The 12,850-nt window shown below is 46.6% G+C and overlaps 1 protein-coding gene across 23 annotated transcripts in view; it reads left to right on the forward strand.

The window, feature by feature from the left end:
- Positions 1–12,850, forward strand: part of SYTL3 (synaptotagmin like 3) — a 117,834-nt gene that overhangs the window by 96,747 nt on the left and 8,237 nt on the right. For all 23 annotated transcript variants that reach the window (XM_054490262.2, XM_054490266.2, XM_054490269.2 and 20 more), the window contains 3 exons: positions 1,076–1,254; positions 7,504–7,606; positions 12,170–12,340. In XM_054490262.2, the coding sequence (XP_054346237.2) occupies positions 1,076–1,254; positions 7,504–7,606; positions 12,170–12,340 (453 nt within the window). The remainder of the gene's footprint in view (positions 1–1,075; positions 1,255–7,503; positions 7,607–12,169; positions 12,341–12,850) is intronic.

The following is a 12,850-nucleotide window of genomic DNA, read 5'->3' on the forward strand; positions in this document are numbered from 1 at the left end:
CTCCTGCCTCAGCCTCCCAAGTAGCTGGGACTACAGCTGGGACGCCACCACGCCTGGCTAATTTTTTTTTTTTTTTTTTTTTGTATTTTTAGTAGAGAAGGGGTTTCACCTTGTTAGCCAGGATGGTCTCGATCTCCTGACCTTGTGATCCGCCTGCCTTGGCCTCCCGAAGCACTGGGATTACAGGCGTGAGCCACCACACGCGGCACTCCCAGGCTTGTTTCTTAGTTTCTTTTCAGGATGTTTTATAGTGTGGAGGAGCTAGTTGGGAATTTGAAGTAGAAATCAGTTAGGCTTCTCTTCCTATAAAGGCAGCACAGAGATTGGTGCATGCAAATGTTGGTAAGTATTTAAGCACATTTAATAGTGATAAGTTGGCTTATTGTATCTTTTAGGCCCAGGAATTTTGTGCCAATTAATAGCACTCATTATCCTCTCCTTATCTACATCGTATAAGCTTGGAGTACCCTAGATTGTGATGATAGTTTTATTTTTCATTTTAGGTAACCAGAAAAATTTAAATACAATTTACTGTTACCATTGGGTATACACTTTACTTGCTTTATTCTATTTATTCCTCACCATAGCCCTATGAGATCAGTATGGTTTTTTCCAGTTAGACTTTGCCACAGCTAGTGAGTGGCAGCACCAGCATTTGAGTCCAGGTCTATCTGATTCCCAGTCGCAGCCACTTAGCCCCAGACTGTGCCGCTTTCCGCATAGCTGTCCTGCCACGGATATTATCTTGGCCTCCTGGGAGTGATCTTGCAGAATTGCATAGGAGCTAGTCCATTTCGCCCCAAGCAATTTGTGTTAAAGAATGAGATTGTGTAACCTTTATTGCTAGGCAAAAACTGTATCTAGGCAAGAGAGGGCCTTCTGAGGATTCTCTATCTCCTTGAGATAGAACATGTGGCAACTTATTTTGGCAAAGTACAAGCTGGTGCATTATTAACTTAATGTGAGTCAGGATACATGCTCTATGAGTTTTTATTTATGTGCTGTCTTGAAACCAGAACATCAAAAAAATGGATTAACTGAAGTAACTTATTATATCTGTTATTCTTGATTTCAGGGAAGCTTAATTAGCATTGATAGCACCTGTACAGAGATGGGCAATTTTGACAATGCTAATGTCACTGGAGAAATAGAATTTGCCATTCGTTATTGCTTCAAAACCCATTCTTTAGAAATACGCATCAAGGCCTGTAAGAACCTTGCCTATGGAGAAGAAAAGAAGAAAAAGTGCAATCCGTAAGTTGTATTTTTAAGTTTGACATAAGACTTATTGATTCCAAAATGTATATGAAAAAGTAAAAGTCTAAGAATAACCAAGACAATTATTAAAAAAAAAAAAATGAAAAGGCTCACTTCAAGAATTATTATAAAGCTGTAGCAATGCAAACAATGTGTTATTGATACAAGGATAGAACAAGTCAGGAGAGTAGAATCAAAAGTCCAGATACAGACCTTATAGCGTATATGAAAACTTACATGATCAAGGAGCGTCTTAGTCCATTTCGGCTGCTGTGACAGAATACCATAGACCAGGTGGCTTATAAACAAGACAAATACACATCTTACAGTTCTGGAGGCTGGGAAGTTGAAGCTCACGGTGCTGGTAGATTTGGTATCTAGTGAGGGCCCCCTTTCTGGTTCTTAGATGACTGTTTTCTTGTGTCCCCACATGGTAGAAGGGACAAGGCAGCTCTCTTGGGCCTCTTTTATGAGGGCACTAATCTTGTTCATGAGGGCTGCACCCTCATGACCTAATCACTTCCCAGAGACCCTACCTCCTAATACCATCACATTGTAGGTCAGGCTTCAACTATGAATTTGTGAGTGGGGTGGACATAAACATTCAGTTGAGGAACTATTACAGATCAGTGGGGAAAAGGAGACTTCAATAAATGATGTTGGAAAATTTGGCTTTCCACGCAGGAAATACAAAATTAAAATCTTGACTCACACAATTCATAAAGAGATTTAAAATGTTATTCTCACTGACAGATATGAAAAGGTGTAGCACCATTATTATAATTATAATAATAATTATATTATTTTGAGGCGGAGTCTTGCTCTGTCACCCAGACTGGAGTGCAGTGGCGCAATCTCGGCTCACTGCAACCTCCGCCTCCCGGGTTCAAGCGATTCTCCTGCCTCAGTCTCCCGAGCATCTAGGACTACAGGCACGCACCACCACACTCAGCTAATTTTTGTATTTTTAGTAGAGACGGGGTTTCACCATATTGGCAGGCTGGTCTCGAATTCCTGACCTCGTGATCCACCCACCTTGGCCTCCCAAAGTGCTGGGATTACAGGCGGGAGCCACCACACCCGGCCAGCACCATTATTTTAATGTGCATTTCCCTTATTACTAACAAAGATGAGCAACTTGTTTAAAAAAAAAAAAAAAAATAGAGACAGGTTCTCACTGTGTTGTTCAACCTGATCTTGAACTCTCGGACTCAAGCAATTCTCCCACCTCAGCCTCCCAAAATGCTGAGATTACAGGTGCGAGCCCAGCCTTGTGAGCCACTTTTTATATATGCATTTGCCACTTAGGTTTATTTTATTTTTTTTGAGACGGAGCCTTGCTCTGTTGCCCAGGCTGGAGTATAGTGGCACGATGTCAGCTCACTGCAACCTCCTGGGTTCAAGCAATTCTCCTGCCTCAGCCTCCTGAATAGCTGGGATTACAGGTGCCCGCCACCACACCTGGCTAATTTTTGTATTTTCAGTAGAGACGGGGTTTCCCCGTGTTGGCCAGGCTGGTCTTGAACTCCTGACCTGAAGTGATCCACCCGCCTTGGCCTCCCAGAGTGCTGGGATTACAGGCATGAACCACTGTGCCCGGCCAGGCTTATTCTTTTGTGAGTTTTCTATTCATATCTTTTGCCCATTTTTCTTTTTAAAAATTTAATTAATTAAAATTAGGTTTTTTTTTAAGAGATAGGGTCTTGCTTTGTCACCCAGCTTGGAGTGCAGTGGCGGCACTATAGTTCACTGCAGCCTCAAAGTCCTAGGCTCAAGGAATCCTCTCACTTCAGCCTCCTGAGTAGCTGGGACTACAGGGGTGGAGTGCAATGGCACGATCACAGTTCACTGCAGGCTCAAGCGGTCTCCCTGCCTCAGCCTCCTGAGTAGCTGGGAGGCACATGCCTGTAGTCTCAGCTGTGTTGTAGGAGGCTAAATCTGTAACTTTTTTTTTCCAGCTAGATTTTTTAACTTATTTTTGTAGAGACAGGGTTTTGTTCTGTTGCCAAGGCTGGTCTCAAACTCCTGGGCTCAAGCCATCCTCACACCTCAGCCTCCCAGAGCTCTGGGATTACAGCCATGAGCCACTGCACCTGGCCTCCCGTTTTTCTATTGGATTGTTTATCGTTTTATTTATTTACCAGAGATTTTTTGTTAAACTAATTTAAGTAGGTTTAAAAAGTATTTATTAGTTATATATATTGCACATATTTTATCCTAGCTGTAACTTGTTTTCTAACTTGTTTATTATGACTTTTCTTGTAGAAAGTTTAATATCAAATGTATCAAGCTTTTCCTTTAAACGCTCTGCTTTTTGTGTCTGTAGAAGAATTCCTATGGCACCCAAGGGTTTAAATACGTTCTCTGGTTTCTTCTAATCGTTTTGTTTTTTTTTTTCACACTTAGATCTGTTCACATTAAAATCGGAATTGATTTTCTATATATAATGCCTTTCTTTTTTCTTACGTGGGGAAATTCTGGCGTACTGTTATAATTACCAGCTAAAGAGTGATGATGGGAAAAGAAATCAATTGTTGATTTAATCAAACTCTCTTCTGCTCTGTAATTTTCAGTAGCTCTTTAGTACCAGACAAATTAAGTACACATTTCTATAGCACTTATGGTTCCTTCATAACAGAATCTCTCCTATTGTTCTAGTCTTAGCTTTTATTATTACTCTTCCTGTACCATCTACCTCAGGAAAACTGGAATAGTCTTTGTCCCAAAAGTAGTTCCTGACTTTTAAATTTCAAAATTTGAGGAATGCAGTTAAAGCAGTGCTTATATTTAAAAGAAAAAAGACTTAAAATGAATTATTTAAACCTCCACCTTAAAATGCTAGAAAAAGGCTGAGTGCTGTGGCTCACAGCTATAATCCCAGCACTCTGGGAGGCCAAGGCGGGTGAATCACCTGAGGTCAGGAGTTTGAGACCAGCCTGGCCAACATGGTGAAACCCCATCTCTACTAAAAATACAAAAATTAGCCAGGTGTGGTGGCGGGCACCTGTAATCCCAGCTACTAGGGAGGCTGAGGCAGGAGAATCCCTTGAACCAGGGAGGGAGACATTGCAGTGAGCTGAGGTCACGCCATTGCACTCCAGCCTGGGCAACAAGAGCAAAACTCCGCCTCAAAAAAAAAAAAAAAAAATAGAGAATACTCAAATACCAGTATAGGAATGAAAGAAGAGACAACATGACAGCACTTGCAGACATTCAAGTATAATAAGGGGGCCAGGCTGGGGGCTCATGGCTGCAATCCCAGCACTTAGGGAAGCCGAGGTGGGTGGATCACCTGCGGGTCAGGAGTTCAAGACAAGCCTGGCCAACATGGTAAAACCCCGTCTCTACTAAAAATACAGAGAAAATTAGCCAGGCATGGTGGCATGTGCCTGTAATCCCAGCTACACAGGAGGCTGAGGCAGGAGAATTGTTTGAACCCAGGAGGCAGAGGTTGCAGTGAGCCGAGATCATGCCACTGCACTCCAGCCTGGGTGACAGAGTGAGACTCCCTCTCATTAAATAATAATAAAAAATAAAAATTAGCCAGACGTGGTGGCACATGCCTGTAGTCCCAGCTACTCGGGAGGCTGAGGCGGGAGAATCACCTCAGCCCGGGAGGTGGAGGTTGCAGTGAGCTGAGATTGTGCCACTGTACTCCAGCCTGGGCAACCAAGTGAGACTCTGTCTGAAAAAGAAAAAAAAAAAAAAAAAAAGAAAAAAAAAGTATAATAAGGGGATATTATGTAAAACTTTGTGCTAATAAATTTAACAACTTAGATGAGATGAACACCTTTTTTTCTTTTTCTTTTTTTTTTTTTTTTTTTTTTTTTTTTTTTTTTTTTTTTTTTTTAGAAACGAGGTCTCATTATGTTGCCCAGGCTGGTCTCAAACTCCTGAGCTCAACTGGTCCTACTGCCTCAGCCTCCTGAGTAGCTGGGATCACAAGTGCATACCACCATGCCCAGCCAATTAAAAAATTTTTTTAGTAGTGATGAGGTCCCACTATGTTGCCCAAGCTGGTCTCAAACTCCTGGGCTCATGCAATCCTCCTGCCTTGGCCTCCCAAAATGCTGGGATTACAGGCATGAGACACCACACCTGGCTGAAATCGACACATTCTCAAGAGACACAAATTGCCAAAACTGACATGAAATGAAATAGAAAACCTGATTAACCCTATATCTGTTAAAGAGATTGAATTGGTAATTTGGCATCATCTAGAAGAGTTGAAGGGGCATATACCCTATCATTCCTGGTTATATGCCAAGAGAAATGCTTGCACATGTGCACCATGAGCAGAGCGAAAAACTAGGACATAAGACAAATGTTCATCAACAGGATAAATGACTTGTGTATTCATTCAATGGAATGATATGTAGGCTTAGAGATGAATGAGCGGCAGTTACAGCAACATAGATGAATCTCAAACGTAATATTGAGTGAAAAAAAGCAAATTACAGAAGAATGTATACAGAATGATCCCATTTATATAAAAGTTCAAAAACAGGGAAAACTAAGCAGTACATTGTTTAAGGAGACACATGAAAATGGTGAAACCATAAAGAAAACCAAGGGGGTGATAAATATAAAATCCAATATGGTTATTACCTGGTTACGGGCAGGATTATGATAGGGAAGTCACTGGTTATGTTGTGTTTCCTAAGCTGGGGGGCGGGTACATGGGTGTGCACTTTATTATAATGCTTCCAACCATATAGGTATATTTTATATATTCTGTTTTACATATATGAGATTGCATGAATGTGTAATGCTCAATAACTTAAGAGTAAATGAACTGAAGAATTAGAGATGGAGTTTTGAGGGAATTTTGTTTTGGTTTGATTTTTTTGAGACAAAGTCTTGCTTTGCCGTCTAGGCTGGAATGCAGTGACGTCATCATGGCTTATTTCAGCCTTGACCTCCTGGGCTCAGGTGATCCTCCAACTTCAGGCGTCGAGTAGCTGGGACTACATGTGCACACCACCACACCCAGATGACTTTTAAATTTTTTGTGGAGATGACTTCTCCCTATGTGTTGCCCAGGCTGGTCTCAAATCCCTGGCTTATGGAATCCTCCCTGAGCCACGGTGCCTGGCCTGTTTTTGGGTTTTTTGTTTTGTTTTGTTTTGAGATGGAATTTCACTTTATTGCCCAGGCTGGAGTGCAGTGGCGTGATCTTGGCTCACTACAACCTCTATCTCCCAGGTACAAGCAATTCTCCTGCCTCAGCCTCCTGAGTAGCTGGGATTACAGGTGTCTGCCACCAAGCCTGGCTAATTTTTCTATTTTTAGTAGAGACCAGGTTTCACCATGTTGGCCAGGCTGGTCTTGAACTCCTGACCTCAGGTGATCCACCCACCTCAGCCTCCCAAAGTGCTGGGATTATAGGTGTGAGCTTCCGCGCCCAGCCTCCTGTCCAATTTCGAGTATTTTTACAAAAAGCTTAACCTAAGGGGAAGAAGAGGCCCAAGACTGGGGCTAAAGAAGGGCACAGATAGAGGGAGGCTCGCTGTGATTTTTTACTTTGGAAAGTGGGGCCTGTTTCTAGCCTGTGGAGAGGGGGCTTGCGCTGCTGCTGGTGGGGCGGGGGGGGGGTCATTGCCATCACTGGGGCTGCCAGAGGAGCCTTGAAGGGCAGTGTAGGGGCCTGTATGGAGGGGCCAGCCTAGAACAGGACAGGACATGTCTTCCTCTCCGCCTGGATTTCAGGGGCTGGGTGAGTGCGGATGAAGCCATCTGTCATGCTGCGACCTCTAGACTCAGCAGAATCCCACTTCTCAGAGGTTGGTAGGAGCAGAGTCTTTGAGGCCCCTACAAGGAAACAGCACAGTGCGAGGCATATGCTTTCCACTTCCACTTTTTTTTTCTTTTGCAGGTGGTGGGTGGCAGAAGGGACGGGAATCCGGCTCATGGCCTTGACATCCAGGCAGGCGAGAGAATCTCTGGTTCCGTGGTCTTCGCCAAATGGAGTAGGGCCTGAGGAAGGCAGGACGAGCTTCACACTCCCAGGAATATTCCAGAGGGTTATGTAGCTAGCATTTGACTATAGACTGCGTGAATCAGAAGCTGCCCACCCAGCGCTAACATTGCTCACTATTAGGCTATTAAGTCGTTTCTATCAACTCAAAAATTCCAGCAAGAAGCCTGGTAAAGAAAACGCTGGCATGTGGGTTCTGCTGCCCCCAAACTCTTTATCCACCCCTTTCCCTGAGTTCTCACTCTGTCCCCGCTGTGTTTGGCCCCTAGGTATGTGAAGACCTACCTGTTGCCCGACAGATCCTCCCAGGGAAAGCGCAAGACTGGAGTCCAAAGGAACACGGTGGACCCGACCTTTCAGGAGACCTTGAAGGTACTTGCTGGACAGATATTCCTGTGCAGAGTCCTCCTGAGCCCAGGTGGAGCGCCTGGGGCAGAGTCCAGTGGATGGTGCTTTCAAACTCTTGACTCAGTTAGATATGATCCAGACACCTATATGTTTCTTTGTGGCTCTGTCAATCAGTGTTAAGTTGGTAGAAAATAAATGTCAGCCTTTGTACAGGAAAAGTGCAGAGTCTGCCAGACTCAGGAATGGCTTTTGATTAATGATTTCTGAGAAGATGGTGAAAAAGAACCTGGCTGCCTCTTTGTCTCAGGCTAACACCAGGGCACAGGATAATTTTAAAAATTAGTTTGTCTTAGTGAATGTTTCTATCAAAGAGGTGCTCTCAAACAGAGTGCCCTGAAAATTAAACTCCTGAGTTACTGTCTTTGTAAAAGTATCCCTTTATTGTATTTCTGACAAACTCAGGTTTCTTCTAATTTTATTTTTTAAAAATGAATCCTTTTATGAAAAATCTTACAAAGGAATTGTTTGGGTTTTCACTTTCTATGTTACTAAGAAATGTGATTGATGGTTGAGGGCAGAGATGGGGCCACGCGCTCTGATGTCGGGTGGAAGGCTGCAGCTGAGGTCTGGTATCTGCAGAGAGCTGGCTGTGGCGGCCCCAATCTCGGTGCAGGGTGAGGCGGGTAGCCCAGACCTGCGGAGGCTACCCCGCCGGGGCCGGGCAGCCAGAGGTCCCCTCGTCTCATGCTTGTGACAGGAGAGGGCTTTGTTTGCCTTTCTTGGCAAGTAGGGGTGTCTGTGAGCTGCCAGCCAGGGGCCATCTGGGCAGCTGGCACAGAGCCCTGAGTTCATTAATAATAGCCCTTGTTTCCTGGGTCCCTACTGTGGCCAAGTGCTTTATATACAGCCTGGGGTAATTATTAGAATCCTCATTTACCCACGGGGAAACTGAGACCTAGAGAGTCCTTAGAAATACAGCTCAAAGCCACAAAGGACTGGCAGTTCTCAAAATTTGTGTCATAAAATCCCATGGGGATTTACATTTTTAAAACATTTCTTCTCTTTTTTTTTTTTTTTTTTTTGAGATGGAGTTTCATTCTTGGTCACCCAGGCTGGAGTGCAGTGACATGATCTTGGCTCACTGCAACCTCCACCTCCCAGGTTCAAGTGATTCTCCTGCCTCAGCCTCCTGAGTAGCTGGGATTAAGGGTGCCCACTACCATGGCCGGCAAATTTTTTTGTGTTTTTAGTAGAGATGGGGTTTCACCATGTTGACCAGGCTGGTCTTGAACTCCTGACCTCAGGTAATCTGCCCACCCCGGCCTCCCAAAATGCTGAGATTACAGGCTTGAGCCACCACACCGGGCCTAAATTTCTTATTTTCTAAGATGCAGCTGTACTTGGACCCTGGGGATTTTTTTTTTAAATGCAGATTCTGGGCTGGGTGCCGTGGCTCACACCTGTAATCCCAGCAGGTTAAAAGGGTTACCTACCTTAAAATGTACACAGAATCTCAAATATATCACTTAAAATTTTTATCCATGGGTCTTATCTAGTATATTGTGAATATTTTATAGTCCCGGGAAAATTTCCAGTTACAATTAAAATAATCGGCATCTCTAATCGATCCTAAATGCAAAATATCCCAACACCAGCCAGCCTCATCCTTAATAGAAATACGCATAAGATGCGAAGGATGGGAAGCCAGGGAGGCCGATCCATCATTGAAAGTCTCACTAGAAGCCAGTATTTCCAATCACAATCACCCCTTTGTGCGGCACCCAGGAGCTTTGTGCGACCTGGGGTGAGCCATCAGAGTACGATTCAGCTGGATGAGGCTGTGACAACTGTCTCCAGCCAGTTTTGAGAGAAGTGCACATCAAATGTGAGGACCTAGAAATTGATCCTCAAATTATTCTGAGCAGAGTACTTCTTGGCAAGCCTTTCTGGACCCAGGGAGACTTGTACCCGATTTGACACCACTGTCCTGGGGCCTGGAGAGGATGAAGTGATCTCACTGGGTGACACTGGTCATTGCCCGGCCCTGCTCTCGAATGATCCTCACACCTCATTCCCAGCTGAGCCTGGAGCAAGCCTTGTGGACCTAACAGGGCAATAGAAAATAGGTCTGGTTTGAAAAGGTAGATTCTATATATAGCAGGGAGTAGTCCTATTGACAGAAAGTGGCGAGCAATGGATAAGGAACCAGGAGAAGTGGCCTGAGCATCACCCACACACAGCTGGAGATGAGAGAGCTGCCTGGGGGCCCGAGCCTGACCCTGCTAAGTGGCGTGGCGTTCCAGTAACCGCTTCATTTCTCAGAGGGCAGCAGATGCAGCTGGCCAGCTGCCTGGACTAACTGATAAGGAGTGTAGCTGGAATATGGGGAATAATCACATCAATCCAGAGTTTATAGACAGAGATTGAATGTGGGGCAGAGTCGGAAATGGACCCATGGGCTGGGTGTGGAGGCTCACGCTTGTAATCCCAGAACTTTGGGAGGCTGAGATGGGTGGATGGCTTGAGCCCAGGAGTTCGAGACCAGCCTGGGCAATGTAGAGAGACCCCATCTCTACAAGAAATTAAAAGATTAGCCGGGCATGGTGACGCCTACCTGTAGTCCCAACTACTTGGGAAGCTGAGGTGGGAGGATCGCTTGAGCCTGGGAGGTGCAGGCTGCAGCGAGCTGAGATGGCAGCGTTGCACTCCAGTCTAGGTGACAGAGTGAGATCCTGTCCCCCCAAAAAAGATATGGACCCATAGACTTGAGGGAAAACTGGCTAAAAGTTACCCAAAGGCGGGAGAAAAGGGAATGTGACCCAAGAAATGCCCATCTCCATGGCCACAAGCCACCCCAGTGGGGAGGAAAAGGAGGAATTAACTGAGGAAGCTAACCTGGCCAGCCGAGCCATGTGTGCCTGGCCTGCAGACGTCAGAAGTGCGGACAGAGCCTACGGGCAGCCCCCAACAGCAGGAGACGGCCCTGCTGCACTTCCCCTCTGTTTGCAGAGGCTGAAGGAGGGAAATTACCGTGTCTCAGTTCCTGTTTTATTCCATCTCGTCCCTCGATTGGAAAGATGGGTAAAGGTAGGCATGAGGAGATGAACCCCAAAGCAAACAAACCGCACAGCTGCTGCAAATGGGTGCAAGTGTCCAGCCTCACAGCAACAGCCGTGTCACGAGGAGTCACCATTCAAACCCCAAACAAGCGCCGGAGTGAGGGCAGCACGGGCCACAGAGGTCAGAGCGAGACTCGGGCCTGGACACAGTCAGTGCACGTGAATCTGGCCTGCAGTGTCGGCTACCAGACCAAGGCAGGGAGGGTCACTGAATTTCCAAGCTGCTTTTTTTTCACCTGCAAAATGGTTTGAATTATACTGACTTTGTAGGGTGCATGTGAAAGCTAAAAAGATCAATGCATCTAAAAAGCCTGGTATGAAATAAATAAGTGTTCAATAACTTGTAGGTTTTGTTCATTATTGAGAAAATCCAACTAATAAGCTTAAAGTGAGGCCCTCAGAGTCTGAGGTGGAGTCAGCCACACCTTGGGAAGGGCTGGGTGCCACTCGGGCCTTCGGCCTCTAGTCTCTATGGGGCAGAACCCATGCTTGGCTGGGGAAGGGGTTCCCTCGTCACTCTTGGATGTGTTGGGAGCCCCCTGTGTGGACAGTAAGAACATCGTGTTGGCCTCTGCCAAGCCAGCACAGGCCCTGCATGCCTGAACACAGGCACTGTCCCTCCAGGGCAAACATGTGGTGTTGGGGGTAATGGAGGAGGGGGAGTTCATGCTTTGCTTTAAAAAATAAATAAATAAATACAGGCTGGTGCAGTGGCTCACGCCTGTAATCCCAGCAATTTGGGAGGCCGAGGCAGGTTGATCATTTGAGGTCAGGAGTTCGAGACCAACCTGGCCAACATGGTGAAACCCTGTCTCTACTAAAAATACAAAAAAATGAGCCGGGCGTGGTGGTGGGCGTCTATAGTCCCAGCTACTCAGGAGGCTGAGGCAGGAGAATCGCTGGAACCCAGAAGGCAGAGGTTGCAGTGAGCCAAGCAGCCTGGTGACAGAGCGAGATCCTGTCTCAAAAAAAAAAAATTTTTTTTTTTTTTTTTTTTAGTATTTTTGGGCCTGTTATCAGTATTTTTGGCCAAGCCTGGCTGGGTGCAGTGTTTAGATCCAAGTTCAAATCCTGTGTGAGCATAGACTTTGGCTTGATTTCTAGTAGGCGTGGGCTGGGCAAGGACTTTCATCCTTGTCTTGTTCTAAGAATTGGGGGTGGGAGGGGCTCAGTGGCTACCAGGGCTACCCTTGCCTGTCCCCAGGCAGAGCACTGGGCACCTGGGGAGTAGGGGGAGGGGTTCTTGAGCAGAGAGAGGACCCCCCGCCCCACCCTGGCTGTAAGCACCTTGACCCACCCTAACCACATCAGGTCCCTGGCTGCATCCGCATCTTGGACTCAGCCTGTGGGAGGGAGGCCTGCGCCAGGCCCCGGGAAGTGGGGCCCTGGGAGGTGGGGTCCGGAGATGGGGATCCTAGGAGTGCGGGCCCCGGGAGCCCAGCTGACCATCTCTGCTCTGCCTCTGCAGTATCAGGTGGCCCCTGCCCAGCTGGTGAGCCGGCAGCTGCAGGTCTCGGTGTGGCATCTGGGCACGCTGGCCCGGAGAGTGTTTCTTGGAGAAGTGATCATTCCTCTGGCCACGTGGGACTTTGAAGACAGCACAACACAGTCCTTCCGCTGGCATCCGCTCCGGGCCAAGGTGATGTCTGGTTTTGTACTGAGTGCCCTCCGTCCCCACTGTGATAAATAAATCACTTTTCAGAGAGATCCCAGAAGAGAAAACGTACCTGGCAAGACTTGGACCCAAGACAGTGTGTGTTCGCCGGCCTGGCACTGTGACTTTCAAATAGTTACTTTCTCGTGGATGGGGTGGGCGGAGGATTCGTTTTAACTGGCTCAGCTCTGTTCAGGTACCCGAACAGCCCCCGCCTCAGCATCATACACAGACCAGACTGGATCAGGTCCTGTGGCTTCCCCTGGCGGAGGCCTCCCCTTGCTGGTGGCTGACCTGCTGGAAGCTGGCCATGCCTTTCCCTGGGGGCACCGCTCACAGCTATGCGGTCCCCCTGGGGGCTACAGTGTGTTGTTTCTAACCTTTCAACCCCAGGCACTCTCAATAATAGGTGACAATAACTAACAATAATAGGTGACAAATCGCTGGACCCAGTGCTGTGAGGAAGGCAGAGGCCGCCCTGGCTGGGATGTGGGG

The sequence above is a fragment of the Pongo pygmaeus genome, chromosome 5 (genome assembly GCF_028885625.2).
Source record: "Pongo pygmaeus isolate AG05252 chromosome 5, NHGRI_mPonPyg2-v2.0_pri, whole genome shotgun sequence".
Classification (NCBI taxonomy): Eukaryota; Metazoa; Chordata; class Mammalia; order Primates; family Hominidae; genus Pongo; species Pongo pygmaeus.